Below are 17,322 nucleotides of genomic sequence, written 5' to 3'. Positions count from 1 at the left end.
TGGGGGATCAGATGTAGAGAAAAGCATGGGTGTAGAGGAAATTCGAAGTGAAATTCATATAGTTTTGTGACCGACTTAGGATATAATGTATTGGTGAAAGATATTTGTGGCTTTTTTTTTTTTTTTTTTTTAACATTTTTTTCCCCCTTTAAACACACTGCGGCATAATCATGTTTGACACACCGGTTCCCGTCGGATCACCGAAGTTAAGCAACGATGAGCCTGGCCAGTATCAGATGGGTGACCATTTGGGACTTCCAGGTGCTGTATGTACTCTCCGCTTATTTCAGCATTGTTTCTAGTCGTCCTGGACTTCTCCTTGCCACTGGACTCAAACACTGCTGATTCAGGAGAGATGTGGTTGGAAATTGCGCAACCCTTGCCTCACAATTATATGCGCAGCTGCCCATACGGGAGGTATCTTTTGTCTTTCGAGACTGAACGAAGGCATCGTAACACACTGCTAGATAATATTCACTATTGATGATTCTTGTTTTCCAAACTTAATTCAATGAACGAGATACCTTACATGTCCCAAAATACGGAGGCTAAAACTTTGCCTGCTGATGTTTGCATGTTTGGTTACTTTGGTCAGTTTTCAGCTGCTGTTGTCTATTCAGCTGACTGCTAATATGACTTCAGAGTGAAGTGATGGGTTCTTGTTTCATCTGTAGTTAGATGGTTACGCAAAAAGAACCTTTATTTTTATTTATTTTTTTTTTTTGCATTGGAAATAATTTTGATAAATTGAGTAAATGCAGTACACACCCAGGCTTTCTCATTGACAAATGTTTATACAAAACGGTAAGTGCACTTCTGCTATCTCGCACAACCCCAGTTTACGATTGGCTAAAAACAAGTTTCTGGACATTAATATGTTATCAGCAATCTACTGTTATCTAAAACAATGAGCTAAACAGATTATAATTTCATGCAAAATAATAATTTAATTTTTTTTAACATTTTCTCCAGTTCAAACCTTCAATTAAAAAAAAAAAATCCACCAGTTATAAAATACTAGACAACACTTTGGATCAACATTTGTAAATTGTACATTAAAGTATATGACATAAGTTCGGGAAAGTGAAATTTGAAAAAGCTAACGTCCTAGAAAAAGAGCACTCTAGCCTGAAGAAAAATGCCTGGCCAGCCCCGTTTTCATTCTCAGATAAGGGCACTTCAGGCAATTAGCAATAAACTAACCCTTTCTCAAAGGGTGAAAAAGCAAAATCTGGGAGGGGGGGGAACCTTTTAGAACAGCACATGATCATCCAGACCTTATCTCAACCAACAGAAACCAAATCCTCTCTACAATGGTCCTTTGCAGCTTTTGAAAAAAAAAAAGCTCATTTAGTTATGGCATGGTTTTTTTTTAGTCTCAGAAGGTTCACTTTCACAGGCTTTATCTCCTCTTTGAAAGGGCATTTATTGTTAATCACCTGAAAATATAAATGGGTTTGCTAAGGCATTTTTTAAGGCCACAATGCACTAATTCTAGTTAACTAGCTTATAAAAACCACACCTGATCTTGTGTCTAACAATTTTTGGGGTGGAGCTATGTAAAATACTCATCTTGGGTTTTTGTTTTGGTTCGGCCGATGTAACCTACATTTTGCAGGTATATTTTTTTTTAAACCTTTGGGAACTTTAGGTTGTACTTAGGAATTGGTGCTTCTATATTATTATAAAAAAAAAAAAAATTTAATTTCAAGTAAAACAAATGGTACCTACGTAATTGTCATGTCGCAAATAGTAACATATTCAAAAATTACAGAAAACGATAAGGTAGGAAAATAATTATTAATGAAAAGTTTTCAATAAAGTTTAGATGAGGAATGAAATTTGTCCGACATTTTGAATAATTATGTTCATTACATGATGTAAGCAAAAACTTAATTATCTCCCCTGTCAACTATCTTTTTTTTTTATTTTTTTTTTAAAGTAAGCATAATATAATAATTTTGCTTACTTTTTACAAATTCCTTTCTTCATTAATAATTATTTTTTTATTTCATCATTTTTTAGAATTTTTGGATATACTACTATTTGATACCTGATAATTACGTAGGTGCCATTTGTTTCACTTGAAATTCAATATTTTTTCATTATTATAATATAGAAGCACCCAAGAACCGATAGAGAATTTAAAATTAAACTCTTTATTTAATTAATCGAGTTAGATTGTTTTTGTTCCGCAATAGTTAAAGGCATTAATTAACAATCAGTTCTAAGTAACAGTCTTTTGGATGTTGAAGGTTCAATCCTTATTCCAGGCGACAACTAAGAATAACATGAAATAATTAGCACTTCTACCCGATCATGGCTAAGAAAACAAAAAACAATTTACTATGGTGGATTAAATAAAAGGTTCAATTAGAAATTCTGTATAAGTTTCTCTAATTTGAACAAATAGAGAAAAATGGATGTACACATATTCAGGGTAATGGCAGAAACTGTAGAAAATGATCTTAAGTCAGTGGTGAATGGGGCCGTAAATGGTTGTTAACATTTGATGCTACTAAGACTAAGCTTCTTTCCTTCAACAACTACAAAAAAAAAAACCCTCTCAACCAACTATTGCCATGACAAATAACACCCTGTCTGAAAGCTCAGTTTCAAACTCCCCGGCCTAACATTGACAGTCAACATGACTTGGAACACATTCATTGAAGACATTTGCAAGGAAGGTGGGCTCCTTCTACTGTGGTAGAGAATTATTCCCACCAAAGAGCATCCTATAACTTGACAAAACCACCATTCGCCCATGTATGGAGTATTGATGCCACATCTGGACTAGTGCATCTACCACTAGTCTCTCACTTTTAGACAGGATCCAAAAAAAAAAAAGAATCTCCAATCTAATAGGTCCTGCACTATCGGCTAAACTCCAACCTCTGTCTCATCGCTGCAATGTTGCATTCTTGTGCCTGTTTTACAAGTACTTTAATGAAATGTGCTGTGATGAACTCATAGCACATACCCTTTCGTCATCCATACTCCAGACAAACAGCAAAATCCCACCTCTTCACTGTTGAAATTCTGAGATGCCAAAAAGCCTTCTACTTTAATATTTTCTTCTCTTGGACTGTTAGACATTAGAATTCCTTCCCTGTTTCTTGCTCCTCTGACTGTACTCACCTGCAGAAGTTTAAATGTAATGTGAATAGATACCTTGCTGCTAAACTCTCCACAGTCGCGTTAGATGCAATCCCAAATAGTAGTAGTCACTTACATTCAAAGTGATAATATGCCTTGTTTGGAGTGAAAAGAGTAAAAAAGGATTCAGTTTAAAATTGCGTATTATTCCCCAGTTTCAAAAGATCCATTGGAGATTATATCAGCTGAAACTTTGTGAAAATAACAACCAAAATTAGAATAGGAGTTTGAATAATATGTATGGAATTGTTTTGTTTGATTGTAACTTTTGTAAATTATACCATAAACTTTACGGCTTCCAGCTCTCTAGTCATTGAGTAAAAATTTAATTATTTAAGCAATAAATCTAACTATTTGCCTGCCATGCTGAGCCTAAAATATTCTATTAGTAAATTATTGGTATAAAATAATTTTGTTTAATTTTAACTACATCAATTGTACTTTCCAGAGTGTCATCTTTGTTTGGTTTAAACGTTTGTATAATAACTAGACCAATCTTGACATCTTAGGTCAAGGTTAGTAGGGAAATACTAAATGGTGTTAAATGGCAGCTCTGTACCCAATAATTAGGCTGAAAGGACGTTCATACAAAGAGTATAATTAGCATATAATTGTTATCTTTTTTGAAAATTGTTTTTTTTTTTTTTTCTTTGAGTTAAGCACAAATACAGAGATCCCATAATAGTATCATTCGATGGCAGTTCATCTTTATTCAACTTTGAAAGACTTTGCAGATTGAACAAATGCATCTTATTTTAGATGTGTCCAAATGTCTTGTTAAAAAGCTTCGTCTGTTAGTCTGTAATATCAAAATGGCATTTTCATTAGTCTGTCATGCATAAGTTTGCAATAGTATTTGCATTATTCCAAACTTGAGCATGACTGACCAACATACGGTAACTATTTGGGAAATTATGTAGGAAGTTGAGCAGCAAGATGTCTGTTCACATTACACTTACACACACATTTTTTATGCAAATATGATAAACTACATATTTGTTTCTTCTAATGCATTAACCTACAAAATTTATTGTATATTTTGCGAACCTCTTCTGATGAGAACTGCATTCTTCGAAACTCCATGGAATAAGGATTTTCTTGTTTTATTTGTACTCCTTGTCGAATGATTAAAATTTTGTATACTTTCCTTACAGGTTTAAAAGGCTTTTGAAAATTTGAAAAAAAATTTTTTTAACTGCAAGATTTTTATTATATATATTCCTCTGATGAGAAGAATTGCCTGTGTGTGTATGTATATATATATATATATATATATACAGCAGAACCCCGGGATATGGCATTAAAAATTAGTAACAAAATACAGTATACTATATATTACACATGTATATAAATAACATCGTAAGGCGGGGCAAATACTGTAACTAGGAGCCAGAAAAACATTGTATTCCTCATCATAACCTGAAAAAAACGTATCGTAGGACTACCATATCCTGAGGTTCTACTCTGTGTGTGTGTGTATATGTCCGGTTTCTTGCTTATCTGACTGTACTGATGTGCAGAAATTCAATTGTAATGTGAACATATATCTTACTGCTCAGCTCCCTACATAATGTCCCTGTAGATATAATCCAAAATAGTAGCCCCTTACATTCAAGTGGCACTGTGTCTTGTTGGAGTGAATAAGAGTAAAAAAAAATATATATATATATATATATATATATATATATATACATACACACACATTATAATTTGTATGTAAACGGACAAAAACACTTACATATTTTTCCTAGTATATATCACAAATGACACTAATATTCACTCTCAAGGAGAAAGATCATCTCCTGGCAACAGAACATATGATAATATCCCCATCCCTAAAAAAAAAAAAAAAAAAAGCTAATATCTGAGAGAATGGTATCATGACAAATGAATATATATCATACTGCTTCCCAACCCCCCAAATGAGATGGTAATGTCCGGCAGGTTGGTGTTATGAAAAAACAACAGATACTACACTATCTCTTCCCTCTTAATTGAGCATTAAAAGATAGTAATATAGTTTGGGCTTCAGAAAGATACCAAATCTCCATTATTAACCCTTTGTACCCTGAACCAATTAAGCAATAATTAGCGAAAAAGAAAATAGGTGATTAGCAAAATTATTTGATAACATAGGGGTACAACGTTTTGATAGGTATTGTGAGAAATCTAGATGTATAGAAAAAATATATATTTGTGAACAGGGCAAGTTGAAGAGAAAATAGAAGAGAGAAGTACTCCGGTGAGTGGCTAAGTGGTCGGGAGCACTTTCTTGGTCCAACGTTTTCATAGAAAAGAAAGGGGTCATCGTGATCAAGCTCTTCTACTCAAAACTACAGATTACAACCTCTGACTGTCTTCTTTTGTCTCATAATCCATCCCATTCGCTCTCTATAGTTATCATTCCATTTTTACTGCCACTTTCCTCGATTTGTTGCACAGAAAACAAAAAAAAAAACAAGAAAAATTTCACCAAAAAACATTGAAAACACTATGAAATCAAAACAGATACTATTGCACCAGGAAGCCAGATGTTGACAGAAATATAAGAAAATATCTGATTGGCATGGATTAGCCAATCAGAGCGGTTCCCATAGAAGACTATTGCATGCCAAAATATCAGCAGTGCCATCTATTTAGCTATGTTGCTAGGGCTGATATATCGGCCGTACAGAGTTGAAAGGGTTAATAGAGAAAATATTACATGTATTGTTTTTAATTTTCTTGCATTTTTTTCTAACAGTTAAAAAAAAGTTTTTTTTAATATTACTGACAAATGAATGTTTTTATTTTTTTTTTTTTTTTATTTTATTTTTTTTTTAGATCTCAAATTCTTCAACACAAATCTAAATGAGTGTCAACAGAAAGCTGTTGAATTTGCCTTATTCCAAAGAGATGTTGCCATAATCCATGGCCCACCAGGAACTGGGAAGACCACAACTGTTGTGGAAGTTATCATGCAAGCTGTCAAACAAAAACAAAAGGTCTTTTTAACTAACAGAACTAAGTTTATCCAAATTTTTGTTTTTTGAATGTTTTGGAAATTTCCAGATGAGGATTGATAATTATTCTCATCTTGGAGATTATATTCATGACATTTTAGTTTAGCCTTCTTCAAGAGCATTTTTTTTTTTTTTTTTTTTTTTTTTAACTTGGGAATTTTCTACGCTAACTTGAAAACTTTGTCAAACTCAGGAATCTGTATGAAATTTTAAACTGAAAAACATTAACAAGCAGTTCTGAGTGACAGTATTTTGAGAGTCAAAGGTTCAATTTTTACTTTAGGTGTTAATAACTAAGAATGGCATATGAACACTTCTATCCTGTCATGGCTGACAGAATGAGATCAATCTACTCTCATGGGTTAAAAAATGCACTTGTAGAAGGCCAGAGGTTACACTGAACAAAAATCGATAAAAAAAAAATTAATATCTCGCAAAACCTGATATTAATACATCGATCAAACATGGCTGAATGCCTGCATAGACCAACTCTTCATGCTTATTAACATTATTATTGAGTGTCTTCAGTCTTTCTGTACATAAATTTGTCAGGATAACCTGATATGAAGATACTTCCCTCTACAAAAAAATTCTTATTAGATATTGGCAGGCAACACCGGGAAGAAAAACATTCAATATGTTGTAAACACACAAATGAATTCAAAAATGTTAAGAATTTGGTATTTCCTTTTATTGTCTAACAGAATGCATAATTCGACCCAGAAATATTTTAGCAGATATGGTTGAGACAATAGACACAGGAAATATTAGAGAGACCAATGGAAAGAATGTGATTTATAAATAAAATCGTCACAGAGACACAAAAATGTCATTCAGAGAGATGGCTGTGGCACGTGTCACCATTTCTTCAACACTAGCTAACCGTCTGACCCACACACCCCCATGCCTTTCAGTAAACTTCAAAACAAAAATAACAATTTATCACAGAAAAGCTGATTGTCAGAATGAAATAAAAACAATATTTTTGGAGATCAGCTGTGTTGTGACTTTTTTACTTCGCTGTCAGTATGTGTATATATTTTGTGCCAGCAATAAAAGTACATGTTAACATTATATAGACTGAACAAAGGTATTGCCTGGCCAATATCTAACATTCTTACTAAATATTAAAAACATTTGGCACTCAAAACCAAAATAAGATCCCATTGCCATGGCTACACTCTGGCTCATATGAGAAATGGTGCACCTTGTCCAAGTAATGTTGTCTCAAAATGCTAATAGCAGATACTCTACCAGACTAGATGAATTTTTGTCCTGAAATGTTCTTCACTTCATTACTGACTCGATGTTTGAGAGGTAAAGAAGAACTTTAACTGAATACGTGGACATCTACGTATCTCGTATTGAAATCAAGTATTGGCACCAGGAAAGGACCCATTGATTTCTGAAAACTAAGTTAAGTGAAGTAAAATTTTAAATATTTCAACAGATAAACCCTCTAAAATATTCCTATAAATTCTTTTACTATTATTTTTAAATTCAGTGAAAGTGCACGGGGGGACCACCCGAAGACGGTTAATGTGCACTGGTTGTCAAACCTGCAAACGGTGTTTATTCCGAAAGCCGTTCTTAACACTGGGAGGTTGGATGTATTTATTCCGAAAGGCATTTTCTTATTTTTAACCTCTTCGTAATCAACTTAAAGGTAAGTCTTCGGATAGTCCTCAAGTGCACTTTCACCCTAAATTCATTTAGTTTACGTTTCTGAATTATAAACAGAAGAATGGTGGCAAGTAAAATGACTCAAAAAAACCGTGTATATGCTGGGAAACAATCAATTGCTACTAAGTTTTTTTGTTTTTCTTTCCTTTGAAGATTGTAATGCTGGGTATGGGGCAGCCAAACCAGCTGCATTTTATTGAAACCAATCGAGCGCTCTTTTTAGTATCCTCGCTGTTCCCTTAAGTGCAATTATCTGGATTTCTTTTGCAAGTAGTTCATCAGGAATATTAGTTAGGTAGGACTTCCCGTTCTTCTTCATAAACCCTGTGGCACCTATAATAACTGATATGATTGATATCTCTCTAAGATTCCAGTTTCTTTTCATATCCTACATGAGACCTTGATATTTAGTCTGTTTCTCACTTTCAGCTCTGTTCAGACCTCCATCATTAGAGACCCAGTATAGAATTTAACATATGGAAACCGGTAATTATAAATACTAGCTAACATATACAGTAAACAATAAAAAAACAATAACATATACAGTATACAATAAATAAGCATTAACATATACAGTACACAATAAATAAGCAATAACATATACAGTACACAATAAATAAGCAATAACATATACAGTACACAATAAATAAGCAATAACATATACAGTACACAATAAATAAGCAATAACATATACAGTACACAATAAATAAGCATTAACATATACAGTACACAATAAATAAGCAATAACATATACAGTACACAATAAATAAACAATAATATATACAGTACACAATAAATAAGCAATAACATATACAGTACACAATAAATAAACAATAACATATACAGTACACAATAAATAAGCAGTAACATATACAGTACACAATAAATAAGCAATAACATATACAGTACACAATAAATAAGCAATAACATATACAGTACACAATAAATAAGCATTAACATATACAGTACACAATAAATAAGCAATAACATATACAGTACACAATAAATAAGCAATAACATATACAGTACACAATAAATAAGCAATAACATATACAGTACACAATAAATAAACAGTAACATATACAGTACACAATAAATAAGCAATAACATATACAGTACACAATAAATAAGCAATAACATATACAGTACACAATAAATAAACAATAACATATACAGTACACAATAAATAAGCAATAACATATACAGTACACAATAAATAAGCAATAACATATACAGTACACAATAAATAAGCAATAACATATACAGTACACAATAAATAAGCAATAACATATACAGTACACAATAAATAAGCAATAACATATACAGTACACAATAAATAAGCATTAACATATACAGTACACAATAAATAAACAATAACATATACAGTACACAATAAATAAGCAATAACATATACAGTACACAATAAATAAGCAATAACGTATACAGTACACAATAAATAAGCAATAACGTATACAGTACACAATAAATAAGCAGTAACATATACAGTACACAATAAATAAACGGTAACATATACAGTACACAATAAATAAACGGTAACATATACAGTACACAATAAATAAACAATAACATATACAGTACACAATAAATAAACAATAACATATACAGTACACAATAAATAAACAATAACATATGCAGTACACAATAAATAAGCAATAATATTTACAGTACACAATAAATAAGCAATAATATTTACAGTACACAATAAATAAGCAATAATATTTACAGTACACAATAAATAAGCAATAACATATACAGTACACAATAAATAAGCAATAACATATACAGTACACAATAAATAAGCGATAACATATACAGTACACAATAAATAAGCAATAACATATACAGTACACAATAAATAAGCAATAATATTTACAGTACACAATAAATAAGCAATAACATATACAGTACACAATAAATAAACGGTAACATATACAGTACACAATAAATAAGCAATAACATATACAGTACACAATAAATAAGCAATAACATATACAGTACACAATAAATAAGCAATAACATATACAGTACACAATAAATAAACGGTAACATATACAGTACACAATAAATAAGCAATAACATATACAGTACACAATAAATAAGCAATAACATATACAGTACACAATAAATAAGCAATAACATATACAGTACACAATAAATAAGCAATAACATATACAGTACACAATAAATAAGCAATAACATATACAGTACACAATAAATAAACGGTAACATATACAGTACACAATAAATAAACGGTAACATATACAGTACACAATAAATAAGCAATAACATATACAGTACACAATAAATAAGCAGTAACATATACAGTACACAATAAATAAGCAATAACATATACAGTACACAATAAATAAGCAATAATATTTACAGTACACAATAAATAAGCAATAACATATACAGTACACAATAAATAAACGGTAACATATACAGTACACAATAAATAAGCAATAACATATACAGTACACACTAAATAAGCAATAACATATACAGTACACAATAAATAAGCAATAACATATACAGTACACACTAAATAAGCAATAACATATACAGTACACAATAAATAAGCAATAACATATACAGTACACAATAAATAAGCAATAACATATACAGTACACAATAAATAAGCAATAACATATACAGTACACAATAAATAAGCATTAACATATACAGTACACAATAAATAAACGGTAACATATACAGTACACAATAAATAAACGGTAACATATACAGTACACAATAAATAAGCAATAACATATACAGTACACAATAAATAAGCAATAACATATACAGTACACAATAAATAAACGGTAACATATACAGTACACAATAAATAAACGGTAACATATACAGTACACAATAAATAAGCAATAACATATACAGTACACAATAAATAAGCAGTAACATATACAGTACACAATAAATAAGCAATAACATATACAGTACACAATAAATAAGCAGTAACATATACAGTACACAATAAATAAGCAGTAACATATACAGTACACAATAAATAAGCAGTAACATATACAGTACACAATAAATAAGCAATAACATATACAGTACACAATAAATAAGCAGTAACATATACAGTACACAATAAATAAGCAATAACATATACAGTACACAATAAATAAACGGTAACATATACAGTACACAATAAATAAACGGTAACATATACAGTACACAATAAATAAGCAATAACATATACAGTACACAATAAATAAACAATAACATATACAGTACACAATAAATAAACGGTAACATATACAGTACACAATAAATAAACGGTAACATATACAGTACACAATAAATAAGCGGTAACATATACAGTACACAATAAATAAGCAATAACATATACAGTACACAATAAATAAACGGTAACATATACAGTACACAATAAATAAGCAATAACATATACAGTACACAATAAATAAGCAATGACATATACAGTACACAATAAATAAGCAATGACATATACAGTACACAATAAATAAACAGTAACATATACAGTACACAATAAATAAACAATAACATATACAGTACACAATAAATAAGCAATAATATAGACAGTACACAATAAATAAACAATAACATATACAGTACACAATAAATAAACAATAACATATACAGTACACAATAAATAGGCAAAGCATATACAGTACACTATAAATAAACAATAACATATACAGTACACAATAAATAAACAATAATATATACAGTACACAATAAATAAGCAATAACATATACAGTACACAATAAATAAACAATAACATATACAGTACACAATAAATAACATATACAGTACACAATAAATAACATATACAGTACACAATAAATAACATATACAGTACACAATAAATAAACAATAATATATAAGTAGTAATAATAATCAGTAATAAAATAATGATATTTACAACTAGGAATAAAATAGGTTTAAGGCTCCTAAAATTTGTACTAGAACTGTCCACAAGGAGCTGTGGCGCAGTGGTATTTGGAAAAATCAATTGTGAAAGTGACTTCCTGAATGTTGAAGGTTCAATTCTCAGTGTGGGCGACCAAAATACAATTGCAAATTACTTAGAACCTCTATCCAGTGATGAAACGTGAGCATTCTACTCCCATGAAGTAAATAAAACGTTCCATTCGAAATTCAGGCCAAATTCTCAAGTTCGATAAGATACACCTGAAGAAGGTCGGAGGTTAGATCGACCGAAACGTTGTGAAAATGATGCTCAAGATGAGAGCAGTAGTCCGATGAATCCAAATAATACGTTATTTAGTTTATTCTTAAAATGTTCTACACTAATGTTATTTTAACTTCATTAAGTAACTTATTCAAAAAGAAAAACGATCTAATTGTGTATAAGATTTAACTTTTGAAATCCTTTTTGCCAATACATTTATTGTAGAGTGACTTTAAGACATGCCACCCATGTAATCATTAATAAAATTCACAATCCTTTCTGCAATACAACCATATTTTGTAGATATAAACTTCAGTCTATAACTGACTTGTGCACCAAGTTCCAGTCATGAATATCCAACAGTCTTTGTTTTATCACTATTCAATGATATGCACACCTGGATATAGCCTGCAAAATTGTCAATAACTGTGACACTCATTTTAGCACCACTTTGATTTTGTCCAGGAATAGACTGAGAATTGTTTTGATAGACATTATCTTTGAGAGAAGCTCGCAGATAAAATAGGCGGAGGAGGTTATGGTGTAGTGAGTATGAAGGTCATTTGGGATCACACCTCTTATTGATGAGGTGATCTTGAAAATGTTCCCACATGTGGTTAAATAATCAATTGTCAACTATTCTACACTTTCAACTAACAATTCCCGGGGTTAAATTTGGTACACTGCTATCAAAGCTTAATACTCCAAAATCCGTTGTCAAAGCTTGCTACTTTAAAACAAATACTGCTGACTATTCATGGTTGGAACTTGGTGGACAAGTTAGTTATAGACGGAGCTTTATATCTACATAATATGGTTGTATTGCAAAAAGGATTGTGAATTTTATTAATGATTTGACACATTGCTATTAAGGCTCGCTACTCCAAAATCTGAATCAACTCGATCTCTTAAAAACAGGCTTTTTATTCAAATTAGCAGCATCTAATTTGTATATGAGACAACAAGAAATCTTGGTCATTCACAAGATCACCAACATATAAATAGCCATTTTTTTTTTCCCCTTTATTCTTTTTGTCTGCCACTGGACATTACAATCTACACAAAATGAGGTTTGTACCAATTTTTAAGGCATTTAATTACACCAATTAAAAAAAGACTGTTGAATATTCATAACTGAAACTTGATGGACAAGTTGGTTATAGAATTTTACCAAATGTAGTTGATAGTAGAAAAAATTATGAATTTTATTAATGATTTCATAGGTGGCATTTCATCACTTTATATAAGGAAAGATTTAAAAAAAAAAAAAAATGCCTCATTTCAAAGTCCAATGATATCCCTTTACATGTTTAGTAAAGTAGTTAAACTTCAGTATTTTAATCTGTTTTAATTAGATCTTTTATAAGTTTAATCACTTTTCATTGTATGCCTTGTGAATTTAATATTAAATTTCTAATTTCCAGCTATTGGTGCCCGATAACAATGAATCTATTTTGTATCCAACTCTATGATTTTTTTTTTTTTTTTTTTTTTAAATCTAATTTCTCTTAATTGTGATTAGGTTCTTGCCTGTGCCCCTTCCAACATTGCCGTTGATAATCTTGTTGAACGTCTGGTTAACCAAAAACAAAAAGTTGTGCGCATCGGCCATCCGTCGCGTTTGTTGCCTCACTTGCAAAAATATTGTCTTGATGCCATTCTCACTTCCAGCAGTGCCGGAAAATTGGTTTTGGATGTTAAAAAAGACATGGATAAAGCCTGTGTAAGTTCTGACTTTTTGTTCTGTTATTACTTTTTCTGTAGACACTTTCATCGTTGGATCTTTAAGCATTTGATATTATAGCAAAACTAGCAGAGCGCCCGGCATTGACCGGTCATAGAATATGCTTAAATATGATATTTTGATTTATGCAAATTTCGTATTTATTATTAGACAGCCAATTCTCTATTGCTTATTATATTGTACCCAATATATAGTAGTGATTTCAAAAGTAAATAAAAATGACTTCGGTACCGTCAACCAGAATCAAAACCAAAACATTTAGTGCTTCAGCCTTAGTTGTTACCATTTGAGCTATCATCAGATGAATAAGAAATAGTTAAAATGAACCAGCTTAAATGTATGAATATTTGTGCATGCGTACACTTTAAGTCAATTTCTAATTTTTTTTTTTTTTTTAAATTTTAACCACTTAGCAGCTATTTTTACTGGCTAAAAACCCATGAAAGAATAGTCCACAAACAATGTAATCATTTGACCCACTTCATGCCACTCTGTGACCTTGCATCTTGAAAAAATGGAGACACAGACAGAAATAGTGAGTTTTATGAATTAGATTAGACATTTTAACCCATTAAAAACTGGCTAAAGTTATAGCCTGTTGACTTAGGATGAATGCTTTATGCCAAATTGATGGTTGAATATGCTTAAATTTGAAATATTTATTATATTATAAAACTCAAATCATCTTGCTTGGGCGTTGAAACCATGTTTCCAGTCTACAGCTTCCGGTTTGAAAAATTCTGTGTATGCATAATTAAATAAAAACAAAGCCATGAAAGCTCTTTTTTTAATCAACAATTTCTTCACATTTAAAATATGCAAATGGAAACAAAACTGAATCCCTTCTGCTTTTTTCTTTTTTTTCTTTTCTATCGGCATTTTAAGAATTTTATTTTATTTTTCATTGAAACTTGGAATCGTTTTCAAACAAAAACAGAACAAATGTTTACGATTTAACGTCTTTTACATATTCTGTAATTGACAGTTTTAAAACAAAATTACTCAAATCAGCTTGTCTAGTTGTTGAAACAATATAAATGAAGTTTTTATAATTTTATACAATATAAACTTTTATGTTATATTTTAAACAATATAAACAGATTTTTTTTTTCTTAACTTAGTTCATGGATGCTTTTGATTATATGGGGAAATACATTAGTTTTAGCATCCTAAATTTTTAAAAGGATTATTTTGCTTGTATCTTCATTGCAAGTTGGAATCGTTTTCAAACAAAATAAAAAAAAACAAAACAAATCCGTTTTTCTAATGTAAAAAAAAAAAACAAGACCAAACAATCTACTTGATCAATTTACATATTTTTAAAAAATATTTTATATTTTTCATGACCTAAACCAGCAAAGCTTACCTCCTAAAAAGAAATCAAAATCTACTTTTCTATTGGTTAATATTTTTCAATGGCCTTTAAAGATAATATAAAAAAAGGAATTTTTTTGAAATAATAAAAATTTAACATTTTAGAGTGGGGATTACTTTCCTATATAAATTTAACGTAAAATGAGCACCCACTTCTTGGCTACATAGTGGTAAACGAGACATGTAATCATCAGCATTTTTTTTTTCAAGTTTGGTGGCGGGGAGGAAGGGATAAAAAGAGGGAACATGGTGGAGAAGCAAAAAGAGAAGAATGGAGTGGAGGATTCATAAGTTCCAAACATTTTATAAATATGTAGAAACACTTCAAAACGGGGGGGGGGGTAGATTTGCTTTGAAAAGGTCTCACCATTAAATATTAATTATATTAATCATTATTTGCCTATATTTTTGAGGTTTTTAACACACACAAAAAAAACAAATAGGGTGGCCGTGTACAATACACACTCCTTCCTTTTCTTTTTTTTCCTTTTTGTCTTTTTCAATTTGATTTCAACAGATTACACCCCTCTTATATAAAGGATTTTCATTTAATCTATGGGCAATGATGTTAAGACCTTTTTATCCAATGTATTCCATGTTGTTTTTACTGGTCGCCATGTTTGTTTTTGTGCGTGCGTGCATTTAATTTTTGCGCGTTTATAAATTAATTCTGCATACACACTTGCACTTTCATACATAAGTGAATTAAAAACTAAAATATATGCCTACAGAATCTAAAATTTAAATAATTTAAAAATAAAAATATAAATTAAAGTATTTGTATTAAAAAAAAAAAACGTGCAAATATCAGCTTCTTTTTTTTGTTTCTTTTAAATAAAAATTAAAATGATTCTAAACATAACTAAATGAAAAAAGGTTTTAACTATTCAATGAAAATGAAAGAAAAACTAAATAATTAAATGAAAAAAAGATAAGTAAAATTTTTTTTTTTTTTTCATCAAAGAACCGTACTAAAAACTTTCGTCAAACTTGTTAAATAAATATTACATTTCACTCTGCAATTTGCGTCCCATACTTTTCTAGAGAATTCATTGTCAAGCCCAAATATCAGCTTTTATTTTTTTGTTTCTTTTAAATAAAAGTTGAAATAAGTTTTGTTTTTATTTTTTTTCTAAAGGAACTAATAAGAAGAAACAAACATACAAAATAGGGAGCTAAAGTGGCCAAAAAGTGTGTGCTCACTTTGCGTTAATGTCTTAGTAAAATAGTTAACTCCCTCAGATCAGTGACGACATATCCAACAGTGCTGGCAAGAGTTATAGCCATTGATTTATGATAAGTGCTTTTAAGAGTTGCGCTTCTTTGTTTACAAAGCCATTCGGCAAAAATGACGTCAGACAAATTTTACGGTTCGGATGACCAACACTGTATATAATGTAGCTTTTTTTTTCTTTTTTTCTTTTTTTTTTTTTAAGCAAATATGAAAATAGAAGTTTTAGTAAATTTTTACTTGGTTTCCACCTTACCATTTTTCTTTTAAAATGACGACTTTATAGGTTTTCGGGTACACTGAAAACGAATATTGTGTTTAAATTTTCCACAAATAAATAGATTTCCGGTTATTAAGCAATGTAATTTTCGTTAAAAATGATGTCCATTGTTGTACGCGCAATCGTACATACTTTTGCCATAATTAATATACTCGTTATTCCATAGCTAGCCGTAACATATACTGACCCAGCGGGTCATGGGTAGTCTAGTAGTTAATAGTTCTTTAAGGTTGATGTAGATTTCATTTGAGATCTCGATTTGTAAAATTATTTATTCTGTAAATTCATTTTAACTCTTTTAGATGTTGTAGATGACCAGATCAATTCTTATTCCTGAATCAAGTTGTACAATGAATTTGGAAACCTTAAACCAGAAATGCTTAAGTAACCCTAATGTGTTCTGTTATAATTGTGGTTAATTTTCTTTGAATGAAAGTTGAAGATTTAGTAAAATAAAAATATTTTGCATATTTTGAAGTGACACTTGGAGATCAGGACAAATAATAGGCACTTTATATAGTGTGCAAAGCTTGCAGGGAGGAATTGAGACAGTGGACTTTTACGAATAAGTTGAACATTTAATGTGCCAATGGTTTGAAAGAAGCAGAAAAAACATGATAACTGTTACTCTT

The 17,322-nt window shown here is 30.5% G+C and overlaps 1 protein-coding gene across 1 annotated transcript in view; it reads left to right on the top strand.

Moving 5' to 3' along the window:
• The window catches only part of LOC145254791 (DNA-binding protein SMUBP-2-like), a 67,766-nt gene that overhangs the window by 21,149 nt on the left and 29,295 nt on the right, over nt 1–17,322 (top strand). Inside the window, exons 5-6 of the mRNA XM_080113581.1 lie at nt 5,980–6,140; nt 13,584–13,784. Of these exons, the coding sequence (XP_079969707.1) occupies nt 5,980–6,140; nt 13,584–13,784 (362 nt within the window). The remainder of the gene's footprint in view (nt 1–5,979; nt 6,141–13,583; nt 13,785–17,322) is intronic.

Source organism: Euprymna scolopes, chromosome 3 (genome assembly GCF_053919585.1).
Source record: "Euprymna scolopes isolate OS-2025 chromosome 3, ASM5391958v1, whole genome shotgun sequence".
Lineage (NCBI taxonomy): Eukaryota > Metazoa > Mollusca > Cephalopoda > Sepiida > Sepiolidae > Euprymna > Euprymna scolopes.
This window is presented reverse-complemented; position numbering and strand designations above follow the sequence as displayed.